This window comes from Theropithecus gelada, chromosome 2, assembly GCF_003255815.1.
Source record: "Theropithecus gelada isolate Dixy chromosome 2, Tgel_1.0, whole genome shotgun sequence".
Lineage (NCBI taxonomy): Eukaryota > Metazoa > Chordata > Mammalia > Primates > Cercopithecidae > Theropithecus > Theropithecus gelada.
This window is the reverse complement of record NC_037669.1, coordinates 99,954,399-99,968,672: the sequence shown is the minus strand read 5'-3', so window position 1 is coordinate 99,968,672 and position 14,274 is coordinate 99,954,399. Positions and strand designations below refer to the sequence as shown.

Here is a 14,274-nt window from a genome sequence, read left to right as displayed (position 1 = left end):
TCTGCCCACCTTGGCCTCCCAGAGTGCTAGGATTACAGGCGTGAGCCTCCGAGTCTGGCCTAGATCTTTTCAAACTTTGCTAAGCTAATCAGTTTGTTTTTAATCTTGTTTAAATATACCAAAGTTTTAGTTTTGGTAAATAATGAGATTAAGCATCTTTGCCATGTTAGTCAGCCATTCATATTTCTTTTGTAAATTGGCCAGTGCATGTGACTTGCCCATTTTCTATTTCAGATATTCATATTTTTCTATAGACTTTAGTATATATTTATGGTTTTAAACTCTTTACTGTCACATTCTTAGGCATTTCCTGAGAATTTATCTTTTTTCAGGGGGGTATTGCGGTGGGTGGTGTTTTTCTATTCAGTTGTTTTTCATTTTAATGGATTCAAATTTGTTGACATTATTTCTCTTCCTGCTTTGACCGCATAGTAGAAGAGACTGTTCTTTTCCAAGGATGATAAAAATGTTCTTCTACATTTTTTAGCACATTAAATTATTTTATATATTTAAATTTTTAAACCACCTAAAATCTATTTTTGTGGAGGATGAGTAATTAGAATCCTTTTCCAAATGAGCCAGTAGTTTCAATACCAGTTATTGAATAATATGTTATTTCAACCTCTTCTTTATCTTATAATCCTATATCCAATAGTCTGTTGTGGCCTATCTTTTTTGTTCTTTAGATCTCTCAGTATATTCCTGTGCCCAAGACAGGCTGTTTTTATTACTGTAACTTTACAATATGTTTTGATAACTGGTAAGGCAAATCTGTATTATTTGATAATCAGGAAAACTCACAAAGGTGTGTGTGTGTGTGTCTGTGTGTGTGTGTGTGTTCTTGCATGTGGAAGGTCAATGAGGAAATGCCTTTGAATGACTAGGTCTACTTTGGAAGCTGCAAAAGAGTTTGACACAGTGCCTGGAGCAGAGAGTTTCCAGAAAAGCTTGGAAAAATAAAAGGAGAATTAGAGACAACAGGGCTCTCAAAGGAGGCTGATGCTCACACTTACAAGGTCTGTAGGTTGATGCAAGCAGAGAGGAAAGCTGGCATGGACTGATCTCTGTTATTTTTATATACTAGCACTAACTGCATTTCAAGGCCCATTAGGCCTGGAAACCTTTTCCCAGCCCCTGGGAAGTCACTGGGGATGCTAAGGTTAGTCATTCACCCACTGGGGCTATCTTACTGAGCTCAGGTCTGGGTGCACTGCCAGCAGCTGTTTGTGTACTTACAGCCTCCTGGGTGCAGACAGACTTCAGCTGCCAGCCATATGCCTTACGTTTCATTGGCCCACAGCTTTCAAAGAAAACAAGTCTTTTAATTCAGCAAGTATTCACTGAATGTCTGATACCGCCAGTGCAGACCCTGTCCCAATCCCCCAACGGGGTGCACCTCCATCCAACTCTGGGTGAGTGACCATGGTGCTCTTGCGCATGCGCGCGTGAGCACACACACACACACACACACACACACACACACGCACATCCACATAGCTCAGGCTTGGGGCCCACCTCTCTGGGCTCACAGGTCTCAAAGCAGGGGCATTCCTATTTTAAGGACTTCTTGTCTCAGGGACTTTGGCCCCACCTGCACAGGACAGGAAATTAGTGGATTTCTAGGAGAAAGCAGGCCATCGCAGGGTATAACCAGGGACTCAGCTCTTTCTTCCAGACATGCAGGAACCACAAGAAGGGATGGTCAAACAGGGCCTGCTTAGGCCTCTTGCTGGGATCACTCCAAGGGTCTTTGGGGTCACTCAGAGGAGCAGGGCGGCTGCCTGCTGCTGTACACTGAGACAGACTCCTGGGGTGTTTGGATCAACACAGCCCGCATGCTGCCTTTTTGTTATCTTTTCTGTTTTGCCTCTTCCGGGCTGTACTTGTCTTGAATTTTGGCCTTATGACACCCGTGTTAAATGGGGTAGGGCAGAGCATTGCCCAGTAAACAACAAGAATGTCCCTGGGCATGGCCAAGGCGGTTCTGCTAAGTATGAAAGGGAATGTGCCTGCCATACTTTGTGCTTTAGGCCCAAGTGACCTAGGGGCCAGCCTGCCTATTGGTCTCACTCCCAACATTACAGGTGTTTGACTCCACTCCACCCCGTGGAGAGACAGACCACAGGAGCCACCCACCGGGGGACCGCATGAGGTCATGCACACCCACAGAGTGCCCAGTCCTTGCCTGGCCTTGTGCCCATTTTCCCTTCCCCGAGGGTGGGGGTGACAATGGAGGTAACTAGAAGACAGATCAAAAGGTTCTTGGTCTTGACACAGATGCAAGAGGGAGGCAGATAATAGACACCTCCCTTCCCCCTCACCCACATAGGCTCCACTAGGTTCTCAGGGCAAGGCCTGGCGGCTCCGTCCTCTCTGACTTCAGGTAGAGGTGAGCGTGGAGGAAACTGAAAGAGGAAAGGTGAAGTGCTGTTTGGCTTGCACCTGGAGGGGGACAGAAGGCTCTCGGGGCAGGCAGGGTCGGTCTTTCGGCAGGAGGCGCGCTCTCTCTCCCTTCCCCTTCCATCGAGGGCTGGGTGTGAAGGTGAGAGCAACCAGAAAAGAAGGTGAAGAGGCCCTTGGCCTTGACACGGACGCGGGAGGAGGTCCCAGGCCGAGGCCGCCCCGCCCCCACCGCCGCCCCGCCTCACCCGGCGCCGCCTCCCGTGTTCTAGGTTGACACCTCCTCAGCGCTGGCCGCCGGCAGCCTCTGCGGCAGCGCTAGTCGCCTCCTCCGAATCGGCTCCGCACAGGTAAGGTCAGGGCACCCGGCGCCTGAGCTGCCAAGGAAGGAGTCGGGGGTGCTGCGTGAGACTGAGAGTTGAGGGGCAAGGAAACAAAATCGGATTTCCTCAGAGGGCCAGAGTAAGAGACTGAAGCACTCGAGCCCTAAATCCTTGGGCGGGGGGAGGTGGTCCCTGCCATGCCCACGACGGGTGGGCGCGTCTTTACCGACTGCCTGCACGGATCCGCAGATGTGCTGGGCGCTTAGATGCCCGCGGCTATGCAGAGACGCAGTCCAGAGCGGTGACCCCAGATCCTGGTGGGGGCTGGATCCCAGGGCCCCGACATCCCTTTGCAATTTCCAGCCAGCAGCTAAAGACTCCCCTCCCGGGGCTTTAAAGAGAGGCTCCAGGCTCGCGATCCACGAACACACAAAAACCTTCCTTGCTGATGTTCTGAAGAAAAGCCCCGCCTCAGCCCTATGAATGGTAATAATAGGGGGAAGATTTATTCTTTCTTGGGTGTGTGTACAGGTGGAACAATCTGCAGAAAAAGACCTTTTTTTCGGAAAATCTTTTCAGTTTGAAGTTTCAGCAAATCTATGTTTGATTTCCTTGCATTTGGGGAGATGACATGGAATTTAAGCTCCAGCTTTGGGGCTGTCTCTGAAGTCCTGGGTTGGGCTGACCTTTCCAGGGATGAGGTTTTGATTTGGAGGAAGTAGAATGGGTTTTGTCTGAACCTGTGCTCGTTCTTTAAACTTCTGAGGTCGGGGGCCGTGGACTTACCGACATCCTGTCTTCTCTCACCTGCAGCTGGGAGAAAAGATGTTCACTGTGCTGACCCGCCAACCATGTGAGCAAGCAGGTTAGTATCTCTCAGCAGGCAGCAAGCGTGGTTTTGCCAAATCGCAAGAGAATCCCAGGTCCGGCCCACAGTTTTTCATCCATATCCCCTGCAAATTATTGTTTAACTTTGTTGGTTTGAGACTCAGTATTCAACTGGGTTTCGCCACTGGCATTCCTCAAATAAAAGTAATGCTCTTCATCAAAGCCACACAAAACAAGGACTAACATGCATGTTTCACTTAAAAGGTTTTTCCGGTTTGTATAATCCATTAATTTGGCCCTTGTGGTTTCCCTTACCTAGCTGTATGTTAAGTTTTGCTTTAGAATACTGTATTGTTGATTTTGTGATCAATTGTAAAGTACTTGGATCTTTCCTGTATTCCCATCCAAATGTTGCTGGCACAGTGCCTACAACACCCCCACCCCTCACCGTGGGTCAGTGTTGTTATGATTGATACTGTAGGCAGGAGTGCGGGATTTTCTCAAACTCGCAGGCACGAGCGCGCGCGCACACACACACAGACACACACACACACACACACACACACACACTTCTAAGCTTGCCCCGCCTGCCTCTAGAGTACTTTTTGGAGTTGCTCATGTGGAAGCCCAGAAGGCTCTGGCTTCTCCACGCTCAGGTAGGTACCTTGCAATTACCATGTTTGTCCAGCCCTAATGACAGTGCAGCTCTAGGCTGCATTTCCTAAATGAATAAGACCTGGTCTTGTCCATTTTGCTTTGTAATAAGCTTTTCTGCTGGGACAAGGGTTTGCTTAAGGTAATCATAGCTTTTTACTTGAAAACTGCTGAAACACAGAAGACTTAGGAGGCCAGCCACGTAGCTGTGGTCAGGAAACTGCATACATATCACACACTCCTTCCCCATGGATAGACATTCTTTAGTCATGCCCCTGAACTGGGTATTCTTGTCTTCCAAAAGGATATGATTTTAGGATAGTAAGGGCAATCTATGTGAACTTTTATTTTTGTAAAGGGAGATTGCACGTGAGGAGCTGTTTTCCTTTGATTTTTAGGTTTTCCCCCGAAACACTTTGAAATGCTAACACAGAGATTGTAACATCACTCATATAGACTAACCTGTTACATTCCTTCCAAAGGAAAAGTTTAACTTGGCAGATTAAATTTCTACCACATTTTATTAGGGGGAAAAAAATCCCTTAAACTTCTATAGCTGACACTGACAAATGCATTCTTTGAAAGCTGATGCAAAAGTTCGCCTCTGTGGATTAACTGGTTCCTGGCTGGTTCTTGTACTTTTATTTGGAATCACAGAAAAGTGATATAGGACCTCTTCATATGCTCTGCAGGTCAACTCCATGGCAGTTGGCTCTCCTTTCCTTTGCTATTACCCACAATTCTGTAATGAGTAACCTTGTGTCTAAGTCATTTTACACATGTGGAGCTAGTTCTGTGGGACATTTTTCCAAAAGTTTGATTGTGAGTCAGATGGCATGCTTATTTGCAGTTCTGATAAATATTGACAAACTGCCCTCCATTGATGCTGTACTAGTTTACACTTTCAATGACAAGGTAGGAGGATTAAGGTGTTAAGTGACCAACTTTGACACCAAGAAGTGTCTGTGACTGCAGCTACACTGCAGGGGAATCAGTTGAGATGGAAAGAGTTAGTTGTTCTGAGCCACGAAGACCTACTGCGTGAGTGCCCTCCTGTAGCAAATGTTGTGATGTGACTGAATTTGTGGGCTGAATCTAATTATATCCTGGGCGCATAGACACGCCCTTTTTTTCTTCTGGGCAAATGTCTTACAGAAATAATGAAAGGGTAAAGCATAGGTTATGATGATCTAGGAATAATGTTCTGGAATAAGACAGGATCTATCAAATTGCTGTTCAGTTGATCTTCCTATAATGATGAAAATGTTATATGGCTGCACTGTCCAATATAGTAGCCACTAGCCCACACATGGTTATTGAACACTGGAAATGTGGCTAGTAAGATTGAGAGACTGCGTTTTTATTTTATTTTATTTTAATTAATTTACATTTAGATAGCCAATTGATTAGATATATATTGGAATTCGATGAATCTAGTGATCCTTCTATTAGTGTTCATCATATTTCAACCATTTGGGTGTCATTTATGCTTATGTCCCAGTAGTTCTACCAAGACTATTATTATTATTTTTTTAGAGACAAGGTCTCACTCTGTCGCCAGGCTGGAGTGTAGTGGTACAGCTCACTGCAGCCTTGAGCTCCTGGGCTCAAAGGATCCTCCAGCCTCAACCTCCTGAGTAGCTTGGACTACAGGTGTGCACCACTTGCACAGTTGATATTTTTTCATTTTTTGTAGAGATGGGGTCTCACTATGTTGCTCAGGCTGGTGTCTAATGCCTGGCCTCAAGTATGTTCCCACCTCAGCCTGGATTACAGGCATGAGTCACTATACCCGGCCCAAGATTATTATGTAGTCAATATTTTCATTGAATGTCTTTTTATCTTTTTTAAAAATTAGATATAACTTCTATTCAGTGAAATGGATAGATCTTAAGTTGTGCCCCTAAGTTGGGTTTCTTGCCTTCTAAAAGTATGTTTTTGGAATAGTAAGGGCAATTTATAAGAATCTTTTTTTTTAAGGGAAATTATAACTAAGACACTGATTTGCTTTCATTTTCAAGTTTTCTCCAAAGGACTTTGAAAGGTTTGATGAGTTTTGACAAATACACACATCCATATACCCCACAATGCTATAATGTATAGCGCATTGCCATTACCCCAAGAAAGTACCCACATATTCCTTCCCAGTGAATCCCTGCCCCAACTTCCACCCCCTGGCAATCACTATTCTGATTCCTGTTACCTGCCTACTTTAGAACTTCAAATAAATGAAATCATCTCGGTATAGTATAGTGCTAATTTTTTATTTTGTTTGTTTATTTATCTATTTATTTATTTATTTTTGAGGCAAGGTCTCATTCTGTCACCCAGGTTGGTGTATAGTAGTATGATCTCAAGTCATTGCAACCTCTACCTATTGGCTTCAAGCAATTCTCCCACCTCCGTCTCCTGAGTAGCTAGGACTACAGGCGCATGCCACCACACCTGGCTAATTTTTGTATTTCTTGGTAGAGACAGGGTTTCACCATATTAGCCAGGCTGGTCTTGAACTCCTGACCTCAAGTGCTCCCAAAGTGCTGACTTTGGCCTCCCAAAGTGCTGGGATTACAGGGGTGAGCCATCAGCCCAGCCTAATTTCTTTTTCTTTAACTGAGATTATTTTTAAATGAAATATTCTATCACCTGGTTTAATTTTTTAAAAATAGATTTTTTGAATCTCCATTAAAACAAATGTTAGCTGGGCATGGTAGCTCATGCCTGTAATCCCAGCACTTTAGGAGACCAAGACAGGCAGATCACTTGAGCCCAGGAGTTCGAGACCAGCCTGGCCAACATGGTGAAACCCCGTCTCTACTAAAAATACAAAAATTGAGTGGCGTGGTAGCACGCACCTGTAATCTCAGCTATTCAGGAGGCAGAGGCAGGAGAATCGCTTGAACCTGGGAGGCAGAAGCTGCAGTGAGCCGAGATCACAGCACAGCAGTGTAAGCTGGGCGATAGAGTGAGACTCCATAAGAAATAAAGAAGGAAGGAAGGAAGGAAGGAAGGAAGGAAGGAAGGAAGGAAGGAAGGAAGGAAGGAAGGAAGGAAGGAAGGAGAGAGAGAGAGAAAAGAAAGAAAGAAAGATAGAAAGAAAGAAAGAAAGATAGAAAGAAAGAAAGGAAGAAAGAAAGAAAGAAAGAAAGAAAGAAAGAAAGAAAGAAAAAAAGAAAGAAAGAAAGAAAGAAAGAAAGAAAGAAAGAAAGAAAGAAAGAAAGAAAGAAAGAAAGAAAGGAAGGAAGGAAGGAAGGAAGGAAGGAAGGGAGGGAGGGAGAGAAAAAGAAAAAAGTAAAACGAATGTTATTGTAATTCATCTCAGGGATAACCACAATATCAGAAAACTAGACCATGCATACCTTCCCTGCAACACTGTTTTAGTACACAATTTGTGAGGAAGGGCAAATGTGTACTGTTTGTCCTTCCCCCAAAACTGGGGAGAAGGGGAGCTTATTTGCTACTCCGTCTTAGAAGTGTGGGTCTCGCTAACACCAGAGAAAGTGGTTTATGCATGTGATTATGGGGCCAGTCCATCGATTCTACAAAGAATACCAGTGCCTGGTTTTTACCTTCCCCTCAAGTGCCTTCTGGGTCTTCTTGTTTTAGGCCTCAAGGCCCTCTACCGAACTCCAACCATTATTGCCTTGGTGGTCTTGCTTGTGAGTATTGTGGTGCTTGTGAGTATCACTGTCATCCAGATCCACAAACAAGAGGTCCTCCCTCCAGGACTGAAGGTAAGTGTGAAGGGACTGGCAACAAAGGGAAGAAATGGGCATAAAGGGGAAGAAATCAATTATTCCAAAACCATGAGTTAGAAGTGCAGAAAATCCTTTCCCCCACCCTCATTTCTGGCTTCAGCCAGGAGAAGGCAGTGTAAGACTCAAGGGAGAAGGTCTGGACGTGCTGGGTTTGTGATATTTGAGGCTACAAATTGAGGGTAGTGACACCTTCTCCAAAGACTGTGTTGTCTTGCTTTGACTTCTGACTCCAAAGCTAAAATTTGTAACCAAAAGTTGCAGATGGCTATCAAAGATTTACCAGTTCAGCCAGGTGCAGTGGCTCATGCCTGTAGTCCTGGCACTTTGGGAGGCTGAGGCAGGTGGATCGCTTGAGCCCAGGAGTTCGAGACTTGCCTGGGCAACATGGTGAAACCTGTCTCTACCAAAAAAATTAAAAATAAAAATAAAAATAAAAAAAATTTACTGGTTAGTACAGTTTCCATTTTGACCCGTTTATTTGTTCTCCCAAGCACACAACCCTGATAATGAGTAAAGACCAAGGCTGAGCACAGTGGCTCATGTCTGCAGTTTCAGCACTTTGGGAGGCCAAAGCAGAAGGATTGCTTAAGCCCAGGAGTTCAAGACCAACCTGGGCAATTAGAGAGACTCCATCTCTACCAAAAAAAAAATTTCCAAAAAAAGGAAAAAACAAGTCAAGACCAGGAGACCAAGGCACCTCTTCTGGCCTAGGCTGAGTGAACAAAAAAATCAAGAACTTGAGAAGGTCTCCTTGAGCTCTATTTGTGCTGCTACTCTTGAGTCTAGAACATGTGCTGTGATCCTTCCAACACTTCGCTCAACAACCCCGCCCCCACCAAAAAAAATTACTCAGGACCTTGTGCTTAGTCCCAGAGGCCCCTCTTAGCTCTCAACAAGTCCATCACCAAATGATCTTTAGGCTCAGAATCATAATACATCCCCCAAGCTTGGCTCTGAGGATGCCATTGGAGACGGGAGGTGATTCCATGAGAGGCTGATAAAGGAAAGGTGAAGCGAGTTGATGAGTCCTTCAATCATTTTAGGTAGGGGTCAGCAAACATTTCTCACAAAGGGTCAAATAGTACATATTTTAGGCTTTGAGGTCCATTTATAGTCTCTATTTTATAACTCTTCTTTGTTTTTTGACTCATTAAAATTGTACAAACCCTTCTTAGTTGTGCCATAGGGACCAGGTAATTCAGCCATGTTCTTTGAATCTCATTTAACCTTTACACTTGGCCTCGCAAGTCTTTTCCATATCTTCCTACTGTTAGTGACTATTCAAAGGTAATATTTGAAATACATAGACTTTTTAAAAGAAAAGAAACTAATATTGTTTTGGACTCTAAGGATGGGTTTGAGCTAACATTCTAAGGTGGATTTTCTAAAAGATTAGAGTAAAATCTCCAGTAGATAATATAATAACATTTAGTTCCTTGATAAGATATTTTATTTAAGAATCTCAGCCCTCATTAATAACATGAATAAAAAAGAAAAAAAAAACAACCTTATGCAATCACCCAATAATGAGAAGAAAGCAAATTACCCGATTGTCCAAAGATACTAGCTAAGGCCTAAAAGAAGCTGTTTTCCCAAGCTCCAGGCACTGCCTTTTATAAACTACCGTATATAAAATTGGGACTTTGGGAGGCCGAGGCAGACGGATCATGAGGTCAGGAGATTGAGACCATCCTGACTAACATGGTGAAACCCCGTCTCTACTAAAAATACAAAAAGTTAGCCAGGCCTGGTGGTGGGCACCTGTAGTCCCAGTTAGCTACTCAGGAGGCTGAGGCAAGAGAATGGCATGAACCTGGGAGGCGAAGCTTGCAGTGAGCCAAGATGGTGCCACTGCACTCCAGCCTGGGTGACAGAGCGAGACTCTATCTCAAAAAAAAAAAAAAAAAAAAAAGACTGCAAGTAAGAGTAATATGTTTTTTATTTTATTATTATTATTTTTTGAGACAGAGTCTTGCTCCGTCCCCTAGGCTGGAGAGCAGTGGCGCGATCTTGGCTCACCACAACCTCCACCTCCTCAGTTCAAGTGATTCTACTGCCTCAGCCTCCCAAGTAGCTAGGATCACAGGTGCCCGCCACCCCACCCAGCTATTTTTTTTGTTGTATTTTTAGTACAGACCATGTTAGTACATCACTGTGTTGGCCAAACTAGTGTTGAACGCCCGACCTCAGGTGATCCACCCACCTCGGCCTCCCAGAGTGCTGGGATTACAGGCATGCGTCACCACGCCCAGCTGCAACTAAGAGTAATATCTCTTTACACTTCGTATAGTGCTATTCAGTTAAGTGAGCACTTGTCCCTGATTATGTCACTTAGGTCTTATGCCAACCATAGAAGGTGGGCCGGGTTTGGTCAGTGAATGACAGGTCCTGAACTGAAACCTGGTCCTTTCTGTTCCCAAGGCCAGGGCTCTCTTCACTGCCTCCCACTTCTCCCTGACCCTGAGTTCTGAATGGAGATCCAAGTGGAGGGAAGGGATTGACCTCAGATAGGAGAACACTTCTTGCTTTGCACAGGAGTGAAGGTAGGGAGGCTGGATGCAGATGCAGGAAGGTTTGTTGAATTGAGGGCGAGGAGTTAAGCCTAATACCACCCTTAGACCCTGATAGCTGGGCTGCCTGCCCTGGGCCCCACATTTCAGAAAGACCAGCTCTAGCTGCACTTCAGGCTTATCTCTCTCTATGACCCAAAGGAATATGCTTACCCAGAGCCCATACTTCCCCTTCTAGAACATACTGTGGTGCCCAAGACTTCAGAATCTAGGGTCTTCATGGACCTCCAGAAGGTGGACATCACCAGTGGTCTGAGGGGTGGCCAAGAGGCAGCTGATTACAGGGAGTGTAAACAGAGCATAGCCGTGTGGTCTGAACTGTCCCCACACAGATGCATGGGCTCTTTATTCTGTAGATTTGCCAGGGGTGGGAAGAGAACAGGTTTGGGAAAGTGACAGGGCAGAAGCCTCTATTCATAAAATTTTGTCTCTAATCCTACAAATGTTAGAAATGGGCTGGTTAAGGCAGTTGCCAGCTGATGGCTTCTACTTGTTCTGGACAGTAACAGGCAAGCCCTCTGTTCTTGCTGGAAGACTAGAAAATGAGTAGAGAAAATCAGATGGAAGACTAGTAAAATGAGTAGAGAAAAATAGATCCCTGGGCAGTCTAGAGGGCACTGTTGAAGGAGAAGACCACACACATTGAATGCTAGTGTCTTAGGTTGGGCTCTCCAAGTCAAAGACATACATGCAAGTAGATCATCTGGGGATGATCCCGGGAAACACTGGTGTGGGACTAGGGAGCTGAGATGGGCAGGCAGCCAAGAGAGGGCCTGTTATGCAGCAGGTCAGCACTGTGGGCAACTGGGACTCAGTCCTGCTTGGGACCCTGTGAGATGGTACAGAGACCTCAAAGTTGCCCCATATCAAGGGGCATACAGGCATGTACCTCCCAGATATCCCACTCAAGGGCATATTTATCTGCCAACTTCCATCAGTCATTAGCTGAGAGGCTGCTCCCTGGATGTTAACTCTCTAGTCTTTCTGGCATATTTTGTGATCAGGTAGACTCGGGCCACTAGATAAAGACTTCAGGCAGGTGGAAGATGGATGGTTGTACATCACAGTAGTAAGGTCTGAGGGGATGTGGGCAGAGAATTGCCAGTGACTACTCCATGTAAATAATATTGTTACTATCCCTGTATTGCAGATGAGAAAACAGGAAAAGAAAGGGCAAATAGCTTCCCGTAGTTACACAGATTGAAAACAGCAGAACTGGTGTAAAGGAAAGAAAAGAGAACAGACAACAGTGGTCTTAAACAAGGGTTTGGAGGAACCAGGAGACACACCCTCCACCAATTAGCAGGCAGTTCAAAGAGGGGATTTTAAATCTCTTCTGAATCTTGCTAACAGACCCTAGCCACCATTGCGAGGGGCAGGAAATTGTAAAACATGGGAAGATGAGCTCGGAAGGTCCATTCTGCTTAATTGGGTGGATTAAATGTGAGAAAAGACAGATGTTCTGGGCCACTTGACCCAGAAACAGAATGACAGCTTTGGAAGAGAGCGCTCCACATGCAGTTTTTCTCAGGATATGGAGAGATCTGTCTTTTTTTGTTTTGAAGAGCATTGCAGGTGATGAAGTTGAGCAAATACGAGGGATTTTACATTATTTGTTATGTTTATTTTTTTATACCATGAGCCCTGTTTTGCTTTTGTGTGCAGCTGACAGTTGGTTCTAAAGGGCCAGCTCTACAACAGCCTATCTGGAGGGCTCTGAAATGTTACAGGGGATTCTCATGCAAAGTCATACCTGGCTATTAAATCTAACCTTGGCTTGCCTAACCTTGGCTTATGTGAGGTTATGGGCAGAACTATTAAAACGCAGTCAAGGGGCAAAAATGTCCAAGTCTCTTGTGTTACTGGTCTGACTTGCTCCACAAGCTTGAAGAGTAAACATGATGCCATCACTTGTAATTTTCACTCAGCCCCCACTCCCGCGCTTTATTATCATGAAGTCCAACACCTTCCTCTTGAGGCTTCGCCCTCCCTACCCTTTAGGACTTTAGAGCTTCTCAGCCCAGTGATCAATACTATTGAACTGTCTCTTGCAGCCATGTGATGTCACTGCTGAAGATGGGTTCTGCACAGTCTTAAAGTTTTAAGGATGGGCTTTTCCACTGTGACCTGCTCAGCCCACATTAGTTCCCCACACTAGATTCACGATCATAAGCCATTTTAGTCTACACTCCCATGCTCAGCCATTACTCTCCAAAGCACAACCACTGGCCCAGTCTGTGTTGAAATCATTCCCTCATTGAGCCTTGCTCATCAGCGTGGATTTCTGGTGCCTTGTAGCCCACCCTGGTCTATTTCTTGGAGAGCAAGAGTTGAATACTTAGTTTCTTTTTTCTTTTCTTTTTTTTTTCAGAAAAACTCAGGCTCCTTATAAAAATGGGTCCTCTTTTCCAGCCAGATCTGCACACCCCTTAACTAAGAGTTTACTTTCAAGGGACTTTTTGTTTAAATAAGAAAGTCTGCAAAGCGCCTGATTACTGAACAGTCACACCATTAAACTTGGTTTCCTTGGAGCTCAGTGAAAACATCATGGCTCTGAGTACAAGTTTTAGAGTCCGTTAGACTCAGGCTTGATCCGAGGTCTGTGATCTTGGGCATTTATGTACTACTGTAAGCCTCAGTTTGCCCATGTGTCGAATGATATGATATGATATGACATGACATGACATATGTCTTATACAGGCAATAACACAAAGCACTTTCTGCAGTGCCTAGAATAAGTGCCGGACAAGATTTATTACTACTACTATTCTTATTATCATAGTAATAATGATAATAATAATAAACAAATCTAAGAAAGTTGACCTTATGACTCTGCTTTTGCTATTGCTTTAGACAGATCACCCAATCCTTAAGTGTTGGACCACGGAGACTGGCCCTTTCAGTTAACATTAATCGCATTCACTGTTAGATAGAGAGTAATTTAGCCAATTTCCTGATTCTATACCTTTCTAAACTGAAAGACTGTTTCCTTTTAGTTAACCCACTGCTTCAGATCCACATTCAAGCCATGATTTTTTCTGACACTGCATTAGACAGAAGATTACTTATTACTTTTTATCCAAACATCAACTGGCTAGCTGAACTGAAATTGATTCCCATCCCCTCTCCCCCAAAAGAATCACACTGAGTTTCACTGTTTAGGCAAAAGAGCTCTGAAAACTGGTTAAAGACCATTTTTCCCACTTTCAAAAATGTGAGTGGATGATGGTAGGGCTAGAAGAGTGTGAGTCAGTAGAGGTGGGCCTACATCAGCAGGTGCCGGAGGGACAGTTGTTTCTCCAGTCTCACAGAGCAAAGTCTGGGTGCTGCAGATCCTGGTGAAAGCTGGATCCCAGCTGGAGTTACAAATGATAATGGATACGCTTCTTCTCTGATCTTGGCCCAGCAGCCCTGAGCTTCACACACAGGGAAGACATGCACCCTTTTAGAAGGGTTAGAATAAAGATATGAGGAAAGGAAGGTGATAGTTTTTCACTTACTCTCTCTCTCCTCTTGTTTTATGGGTCAGCACCAGGCGTGGCAGGGCCAGTTGGAGTGGTGGTGATCAGGAGGGAGGAAAGAAAGCAGACCAAGAATATAGAGGCCCGGACCTCTTTAATTTAGTGCCTGGTTTCCTTCTTGCCTTCAGTTTCAACCTGTGCTTTAATCTCATTGTGAGTCGCTGCCTGTGACAGATTATGAACAATGCCACCCTTGTTCCCCATGAGGGATGTCAGGTCAGGA

At 44.7% G+C, this 14,274-nt stretch overlaps 1 protein-coding gene across 3 annotated transcripts in view; it reads left to right on the top strand.

Annotated features, from left to right (window-relative positions):
- Nucleotides 1–2,646: 2,646 nt before the first annotated feature.
- The window catches only part of ENTPD3 (ectonucleoside triphosphate diphosphohydrolase 3), a 41,819-nt gene continuing 30,191 nt past the window's right edge, over nucleotides 2,647–14,274 (top strand). For 2 of the 3 annotated variants that reach the window (XM_025376763.1, XM_025376765.1), the window contains exons 1-3: nucleotides 2,647–2,750; nucleotides 3,537–3,588; nucleotides 7,809–7,936. In XM_025376763.1, the coding sequence (XP_025232548.1) occupies nucleotides 3,549–3,588; nucleotides 7,809–7,936 (168 nt within the window). In that variant the 5' untranslated portion in view covers nucleotides 2,647–2,750; nucleotides 3,537–3,548. Of the gene's footprint in view, nucleotides 2,751–3,492; nucleotides 3,589–7,808; nucleotides 7,937–14,274 lie in introns of those variants that run through there. The other variant, XM_025376764.1, reaches the window with a different exon arrangement.